Raw genomic sequence first — 9,493 nt, 5'->3', positions numbered from 1 at the left:
AATAATTAAATAATTAAATATGAATAATCAAATCATCTACTTCATTAATATTTCATACAAAATACAATTGATAATAAAATATAAACATAAATATTTATATATTCTGTATTTATCATACTTTTTATTTTTTATTTTTATTTTATGAGCAAAATATAATAAATGGAATATTCTATGGATGCAAATTATTTTGCATCTTTTTTCTTTTTTGTAAATTATTTAGATGCATTTTTTCTTTGCTAATTTTCGTACCCATGAAATATCATCAAGTGAATATATTCTTCTAAAAAGAAAGTTAATTCATAATCTCATTGAAGAAATGGATATTCAGCATAAGAAGATCATAACATTAGAATTAGATAATTAAAAAATAAAAACAATTGAAATAAACAGATAGAAAAGAAGAAATTTTAACACTTTATAAATGTTTTGCTTTAAAAATGTTTGAAAGAAAATTAAGAGGTCAACTTAAAGAAGAAATAATAGAAAGGTTAATACAAGAATTTGGAATTAAAATAAATGATATTAATGAATATAAAGAAGTAATAAAGAAGACATTTAAAATAAAGAATGAAATTAAAAGAGAAATCAATAGAATAATGGAGGAAGAAATAATAAAACATCAATGGAAAGATAATGAATTAAAAGAAATAATATCCAAAATGAACAAGAAAGAAGAAATATAAGAAGAGGAGGTAATGAAAGTATTTAAAGAAGAAGAAATGAAAGAACAAGAAGATGTACAATTTATTAACTATTATTACAATAAGAAGAAAGTACATCAAATAATTAATATTATTAATAAAAATGAAATAATAATCAATACATTAGATGATTATTACCATTATATTAAAACTGTAGCTTCCACTATTAACATCATTAATAAAAATAAACAAGAAAGAAGTGGAAAGAGAAGTATAGAAAGAATATTGCAATCAAAAATATGTAGATTAAGAGATTTACTCAATAATAAACAATATATGAAAATAAAAAGAATATTATATATTAAGAAATATGATGTATATCATATTAAAATAAAAACAATTGAACAAATAAAATATTATAAATACCTCCGAAAGATGAAAAGAATAGAGATAGAAATAAGAAAGAATAAATTGAAAAGAATAAGATGGAATTATAAAATGATGAAATATGGAAAAAGACAATATTTAAATAAGCCTAAAGAAGATGAATATCCAGATAATATCTCCACTATTAATTTCTGGAAATGAATCTATGAAACTAAAACCAATATAGATTTCCTGAATATTAATTTATACGAAATATTAATAGAAAATAGAATTAATAATAGAATATCAATAATCACTCCCAATGAATTAGACTGTGCTATTAAATTTATTGATAATTTGAAATTAAATTGAAATGATAAAATACAATGATTTTGGATTAAATATTTAGAACAACCAATGAAATATTTAATAAAATTATTTAATGAATGGTTAAATAATCCTAATGAAATACCTCCTCATTTTATTCAAGGAAGAACAATATTAATATATAAAAAAGGAGATAAATTAGACAAACAAAATTACAGACAAATAATTTGTTTAAATTGTCTGTTAAAAGTATATACATCAATATTAAAAATGAAAATAGAAAATCAATTGATGTTAAATCCAATTGAAAAACAACTCTCATTAAATCAAATTGGATGTAAGAAATATACATATGCATCAAAAGAAGGATTATTATACAACACTATAACCATTCAATTATTAATAAAGGCTAAATTGAAGTTGGTAGAAACATATTATGACATATCCAAAGCATATGATAGTATTAACCACCAATGGATTAAACAATGTTTAATTTATTTTAATATCCCACTAGTAGTAATTAATAGTATATTATACATATTAAATAATACATATATTAATTTAATTATAATCAAGAAAGTGATAGTATGATTGATGTAGAAAGAGGAATAATACAAGGTGACAGCCTATCTCCACTTTTATTTGTATTATCCATTGATGTACTATCTAAACAATTAGATAAACAAATAAACAAATTAAATATTAAAATAAATGGAGAAGAAAAACAAGTCCAGTTAAATCATATATTATATATGGACGATTTAAAGATAATAATTAATAATCTCGATGAAATGGAAAAAGCCTACAAATTAACTAAATAAATATTTAATGCAATATGATTAAAAATTAATGTAGAAAAGAGTTTGATAATGAATAATATCAGTAATCAAATAAATGGAGAAATGGTTGAATTAACAAGAGTAATTAATGATAACCCTTATAAATATCTTGGTATTGAAATATAAGATAAAGTAAATATTAATAAATATTGTACAAGAATATTAAATGATGTATCTTCTATTTTATCATCATTAAATACTATGAAATACAGCAGCCTCAATAAAATAAGAAAGATTAATAATGATATAAACTCCAAATTAAGATATGGATTTTGTATTATCAAATATAAACTATGAGAGTTTGAGAAGATAGATAAACAAATAAGAAAATCATTAATTCAATTCCAATTATACAGTAGAAATATTCCCAAAAAGTAGATTATATGTTAAAATAAATGAATTGGGATTAGGATTAATGTCAGCAAGAGATGAATGTGCTAAAGAATTATTAAGAATATATTTAAAATATAAAGATCAAGCACAGAAATAGGAGAAATGATAGAAGCAATAAAAGAAAATCCAAATGGAATAATTAAAAGAATGAAGAAAGCATTTGGTAAGAAGATTAATTTTAATGAATTAATGAATATAATAGAATTAAATGAAAGAAAGCACAATGTAAAGAAAGTATTTGAATGGGTAAATAATGAATTAAATGATAGATATTTAAATGAATGGAAAGAAAAGAAATGTGGTGAATATATAAGATGTGCAAATGGCACTTTCAATGATAAGAAATTAACAGTAGCCACATGGAGGTCATTAAACATAAAAAGAAATGCATTCCTCCAAATAGTAAAGATGCAAGAAGGTACAAGTATAACTATGACAGGAAATATTAAATCTAAAATACTCCAAAATGATGCTTTAAAATATTGTAAACATTGCCCTAACACAATTGCATCTATTAATCATATATTGTTAGGATGTCCTGTAATGAAGAAGAATCAAATATCAAAATATGATTATGTTTGTAAACAAATATATAAACAGATATTAATTACACATTTTAATGAATTTGATGCTATTGATTTTAATAATCCTCCAAAATGTATTAATAATGATAAAATGATTATAACTTACAATAAAGATTTATTGGTTAGTGACAATTCATTCCATGCTAGAAGACAAGATATATATTATCAAAATATGAAAGAAAAGAAAGGATATATTATAGATGTTGCTATATGTCAAGATAATAATTTAGAATTAAATTATATTCACAAAATAAATAAATACAAAGAATTACAAGAGAAATTAAGAAACAATAGAGAAATAATATATGTAGAAATAATACCTGTAATATTATCTATAAATGGATTAATTCATAAAGAGTCAGCAAGAAGATTAAAATCACTGAAATTACAATTAGACCTCCCCAAAATCCTACGAACAATAATTATAAAAAATATGAAAGACTTAATGTTTTACACATTCAATTCTGGCAGCACATTAGAAGAAGAACAATCTAATGCGAGCATGCTAGAAATGAACTCTATTACACCAATAGAGCATATTGAAGAAACTGAAATAATCACTTCTCAATAATCATAAAATCAAATAATGGATATATCTATTAATTGACATTTTTTTTTTAATTTACTTTTAGACAAGCACAAAACAACTATAAAGGAGACATCCAAAGAATAAACTTCATGACTAAACGAAATTATAACATAATACAAACATTGATAGAAAAGTCAAACAAAACTAACAGTATGTTTAAACTGCAAATAACTACAAACAAATACTGATTATTAAAAGAATGTCAAAACCAATTAAAGTATTTATGATTAATGGAAGTCCAAGAGAAAAAGGAAACACTTTTACTATGTTGAGTTGGGTAAAAGAAGGATTAGAAAAAGAAGGTATTGAAGTGGAAATTTATCAACTTGGAAAGAAAGAGATTAAACCTTGTGTTGCATGTTATGCATGTCAAAAAACTGGAAAGTGTTGGAAAGATGATTCAGTCATGGATGAGTTGCTTCAGAAAATAATTGAGGCAGATGGAATAATTATTGGAAGTCCAACATATTACGCAGACGTTCCAGGAGTTGTCAAGACATTCATTGATAGAAGTCAACCAATTTATTACAGCAAAAAAACTCTTAGAAGAAAAGTTGGAGCGGCAGTTGTTATGGCAAGAAGAGGAGGAGCTATTCATGTTTATGACACAATAAATCATTGGTTTGGAATAATCCAATGATTACTATTGGATCAAGTTATTGGAACGATGGATATAACCCAAATGTTACAAACCAACATGAAGTTGAAAAGGATGAAGAAGCTAAAAACACCATGAAGAATTTAGCAGAGAATATGGCGTTTGTTCTTAAGAGAATAGTAAGAACTAATTGAAATTCAATTTATTACATTAAGTTTTAGAAGAGAGAAAGAGAAATGATAAAAAGATTGAGATATGAAAATAATAAAGAAAAAAGAAAAAGAAAAAACCCTTTTTCATTTTAATAAATATGAAACAGAAGGGTTAACAAGAAATATAAAAAGGGTAAAAGAGAAAACTTAGAAGTAAAGAAAAGAGTCATGTCTAGTACAGGAGTCAAAACTATGAAAGATTTCATGTTGAATAAATCCAACATTAGAAATATGTGTGTCATTGCTCACGTCGATCACGGTAAGTCAACATTAACAGATTCACTTGTTACACTTGCAGGTATTATTTCTAATGAAAAAGCTGGAGTAGCTAGATATACTGATACTAGACCCGATGAACAAGAAAGATGTATTACTATTAAATCAACCTCAATTTCTATGTATTATGAAATTGAAGATAAAGAAGATATCCCAGCTGATGCTAATGGAAATGGATTCCTTATTAATCTTATTGATTCACCAGGCCACGTCGATTTCTCATCAGAAGTCACAGCAGCACTTCGTGTTACTGATGGAGCTTTAGTTGTTGTTGATTGTGTTGAAGGAGTTTGTGTCCAAACCGAAACTGTCCTTAGACAAGCCTTAACAGAAAGAGTTAAACCAATTGTTATTATTAACAAAGTTGATAGAGTTATTCTTGAATTAAAAGAAGAACCAGAAGAAGCATATCAATCATTCTGTAGATCAATTGAAAACGTTAATGTCCTTATTTCAACCTACAAAGATGAACTTCTTGGAGATGTTCAAGTTTCACCAGGAGAAGGAACAGTTGCATTTGGATCAGGACTTCATGGATGGGCATTTACACTTGAAAAGTTTGCTAAGATGTGGTCAGCCAAATTTGGAATTGATAGAAAGAGAATGTTAGAAAAACTTTGGGGTGACAATTATTGGGATGCTAAAGCTAAGAAATGGAAGAAGAATGGAAAAGGAGATCATGGAGAAGTTCTTCAAAGAGGATTTGTCCAATTCTGTTTTGACCCAATTACTAAATTATTCAATGCTATTATGGAAGGAAGAAAAGCTGATTATGAAAAGATGTTAACTAACTTACAAATCAAATTATCAGCTGATGATAAAGAAAAAGAAGGAAAAGAACTTCTTAAGACAGTTATGAAATTATGGTTACCAGCTGGTGTTACATTACTTGAAATGATTGTTCTCCATCTTCCATCACCAGTTGTTGCACAAAAATACAGAACATCAAATCTTTACACAGGACCTATGGATGATGAAGCAGCTAAAGCTATGGCTAATTGTGATGAAAAAGGACCATTAATGATGTATGTTTCTAAAATGATTCCAACCAATGATAAAGGAAGATTCTATGCCTTTGGAAGAGTTTTCTCAGGAACAATTAGAACAGGAGGAAAAGCTAGAATTTGTGGACCAAATTATGTTCCAGGTAAAAAAGATGATTGTGTTATTAAGAACATTCAAAGAACTATGTTAATGATGGGTAGATATACTGATCCAATTGATGAATGTCCATGTGGTAATGTCATTGGACTTGTTGGAGTAGATCAATATTTGTTGAAATCAGGAACTATTACTGATTCTGATACAGCACATATTATTAAGGATATGAAATTCTCAGTCTCACCAGTCGTCAGAGTCGCTGTTGAAACCAAGAATCCATCAGATCTTCCAAAACTTGTTGAAGGTATGAAGAGATTATCAAGATCCGATCCACTTTGTTTATGTTATACCGAAGAATCAGGAGAACACATTGTTGCTGGAGCTGGAGAACTTCATCTTGAAGTTTGTCTTAAGGATCTTCAAGAAGATTATTGTTCAGGAGTTCCATTGATTGTTACTGAACCAGTTGTCTCATTCAGAGAAACTATTACAGAACCATCAAGAATTCAATGCCTTTCTAAATCAGCTAACAATCAAAACAGATTGTTCATGAGAGCCTTCCCATTTGCTGAAAGACTTGCTGAAGATATTGAAGCCGGAGAAATTAAACCAGATACAGACTTTAAAGAAAGAGCTAAATTCCTTTCAGAGAAATATGGATGGGATGTTGATGAAGCAAGAAAGATTTGGTGTTTCGGACCAGATAACTGTGGACCAAATTTGTTTGTTGATGTTACAAAAGGTATTCAATATTTGAATGAAGTTAAAGATTCCATTGTTAATGGATTTAACAATGCTATGCATGATGGAGTAGTTTGTAACGAACAAATTAGAGGAGTTAGAATTAACTTAGAAGATGTTAAATTACATGCTGATGCTATCCACAGAGGAGGAGCTCAAATGATTCCATGTGCTAGAAGATGCTGTTTCGCATGTGTCTTAACAGGAGCCCCATCACTTCTTGAACCAATGTATCTTGCCGAAATTCAATGCCCAGAATCAGCCATTGGAGGAATTTACACTGTCATGTCAAGAAGAAGAGGAAAGATTATTTCAGAAGAACAAAGACCAGGTACTCCATTATTCAATGTCAGAGCTTATCTTCCAGTCTGTGAATCATTTGGATTTACTGCCGATTTGAGATCACATACATCAGGACAAGCCTTCCCACAATGTGTCTTTGATCACTGGCAATTACTCAATGGTGATGTTACTGATGCAACATCAAAGGTAGGATCAATTGTTGCTGCTATTAGAAAGAGAAAAGGACTTCCAGAAGGTGTTCCAGGTTTAGATAAATTCTATGATAAGCTTTAATTGACTCTTTAATAAGAAGTATCTTTAAGTTTAAGTTATTAACAAAACAATTCATTAATATTCAATTTTTTATTTTACATAATTGTTTTATGTTATGAATGAAATAAAAATTAGTTAAAATTAATACTAATTAATCAGAAATATATAAAAGCATATTTTCTTTATTTATTTTATTTAAACACAATCAATTAATATTATAATATTCAACATTATTCATATCATTTATTATAATAGTTTTATTCTTTTTTATCAATAACTTATAATTTTGTCTTTTCTTGTATTAATTTTATATTGTGTTAATGAATATTTCCAGTTACTTATTCTCATTAAACTTGAATTTAATTCATTTATTGTTATTATGACACTATCATAATTTCTATATCTTTCATTCAATATCGTGTTTTGTTTTATTTTCCATTTCTCTTTATTTAATATCACATGTGTTTTATATAACATTTCCAATATTCTAAAGTAATATCGTTATTTGGGTATATTTCATTGTTGTTTCTTCCTTATTCTAATTTTCTTATTAGAATCAAACATGATTTTATTTGTATTGATTCTGACTATTTCATCTTTATTAAATTTAATTCTTTATTCATTGTCATCATATATTTTAGGTACTTTATTCTTTCTAGTGCTTTGACTTTTATTCCTTCTTCATCACATTCATTTAATTTCATGATGCACTTTATTCTGTATATCTAGTCTATTTATTTTCTTTAGGATTTCTTTTATTTCATCATTTTTATCTCTTATTATTTTATTTTGGAGATAGAGGTGTATATACAAATTGAAATATTCATATCATCTTGCAGATAATCCATTCTGCTTCCTGACAATATCCATCTATTATTAATTTCCATTATTAGTCGGTCAGCTTCTTTTCTTTGAAAGTAGTAATTAATATTTGTACATTTTTCTACTTTCATTTCTTTTATTTTATTGATGAGAGTGTTAAGATATTCTTCATCAATTTCTGTAGAGTTATTCTTTAATATGATGTTTTTTATTATTGAATCACACTCTACTCTTCCTTCTATTATATCATTTATTTTCACTTTAATGTACCGTTTAGTGCTTTCTTTTATTTTATATGATATTTTAATATATTTAATATATTCTTTTTCATTATTTACATTGATGTTTATTACTTTTATTATACTTTCTATTTGTTCCCATCTTAATTTCTTATATAATTTCTTATTTAACCAATTAATTGCAAAACAATACTTCAATTAAATTTCTATTTCTTCCTTCTGTTGTATTTCTTGTCTGATTATCATCTCTTGTTTTTTGACAATCAATGCTTTGCTTTTCTCTTCGATTTCCACTACTGTCTTTTTCATAGGAGTAGTTTCGTTCATCTCCATCGTTCCTGATGATGCTTTCATCAATACTGGTTGTGTATTTATCACAAGTGTCATCGTTTTCTTCTTCTCTAATTCCTTCTGTGAGATAAAATTTTAAATATCATCTTGTTGTTTTGATATTATTTATTTTTGTGTCTTATTTTCTTTTTGTGTGTTATCTAATTCTTCTCTTGTTCTTTCTGCAATTTCTTGATATTTAGAGATTTGTTTTTCTTTATCTCTTATCTTCTTCTTCAGCTTCTCTTTATTAGCTTCAATACTTCTGATTTTTTCATCTTTATCATTTACTTCCATGATTTTCCATGTATCTCATTTATTTTACATTGTGATTTAATGTTTTCTTTATTTTGTTATAAGTGTTTCATAATTAAAATTAAATAAAAAGAAATAAAATGTTTTAGAAATTAATTAGAAAGCAAAATCAGCTCCCATTTCACGTTTCCATTCTTTTTGGAAGGTATTAGCATATTCAGAAATAGTAGTTGCAGCAAGAAGAATACCAGTTCCTGAACCAACAGCACCAAGTAAATCAGCACCAACAGAAAGAAGAGAAATGCACATACCACCAAATGAAGCAGCAATTGGGATATACTTATCAAGAAGATAAACAGAACTTTCACCGTCACGGAATCCTCTAATAGAAACACGTTGGTCAGCGAGTTGTTTTTTAACATCAGCAGAAGAACTTCCAGAGACTTTAATCCATTCACGTGAGAAGATAGTACACATGAATACAGTCAATCCAATACTAATAACTCCATGAATTGGGTTTTGAACTAATTCAAAAAGACTGTTTGGAGCAGTAAGATAATAACAAAGTCCACCAACTGGATACATTTGTCCTCTTGATGAAATAGCAGAACATGAACCAAATAAG

The 9,493-nt window shown here is 26.9% G+C and overlaps 3 protein-coding genes across 3 annotated transcripts in view, besides 3 other annotated features; 2 read left to right on the top strand and 1 right to left on the bottom strand.

The window, feature by feature from the left end:
* Positions 1-251: 251 nt before the first annotated feature.
* Positions 252-3,769: a repeat region.
* A 169-nt stretch (positions 3,770-3,938) lies between these two features.
* Positions 3,939-4,379, top strand: EHI_164520 (NADPH-dependent FMN reductase domain containing protein; the record flags this gene model as incomplete). The annotated part of the gene is made up of 1 exon (XM_001913668.1): positions 3,939-4,379. One exon carries the CDS (start codon positions 3,939-3,941, stop codon positions 4,377-4,379), a length of 441 nt encoding a protein of 146 aa, XP_001913703.1.
* Positions 4,380-4,706: 327 nt separating this feature from the next.
* On the top strand, positions 4,707-7,261 carry EHI_164510 (elongation factor 2). Its single transcript, XM_001913667.1, has one exon. It carries the CDS (start codon positions 4,718-4,720, stop codon positions 7,241-7,243), a length of 2,526 nt encoding a protein of 841 aa, XP_001913702.1. The 5' UTR covers positions 4,707-4,717; the 3' UTR covers positions 7,244-7,261.
* A 288-nt stretch (positions 7,262-7,549) lies between these two features.
* Positions 7,550-8,852: a repeat region.
* Positions 8,825-8,981: a repeat region.
* A 43-nt stretch (positions 8,982-9,024) lies between these two features.
* Positions 9,025-9,493, bottom strand: part of EHI_164500 (Sec61 alpha subunit, putative) — a gene marked incomplete at both ends in the record, with an annotated part of 1,181 nt that continues 712 nt past the window's right edge. The window contains one exon of the mRNA XM_643287.2: positions 9,025-9,458. Within this exon, the coding sequence (XP_648379.2) occupies positions 9,025-9,458 (434 nt within the window). The remainder of the gene's footprint in view (positions 9,459-9,493) is intronic.

Source organism: Entamoeba histolytica, genomic scaffold (assembly GCF_000208925.1).
Source record: "Entamoeba histolytica HM-1:IMSS scf_1104750518777 genomic scaffold, whole genome shotgun sequence".
In the NCBI taxonomy this organism is placed as follows: domain Eukaryota; phylum Evosea; order Mastigamoebida; family Endamoebidae; genus Entamoeba; species Entamoeba histolytica.
This window is presented reverse-complemented; position numbering and strand designations above follow the sequence as displayed.

Coding starts and splice junctions, on each gene's coding strand:
- EHI_164510 (XM_001913667.1), top strand. CDS start 4,718: ATGTCTAGTACAGGAGTCAAAACTATGAAAGATTTCATGTTGAATAAA.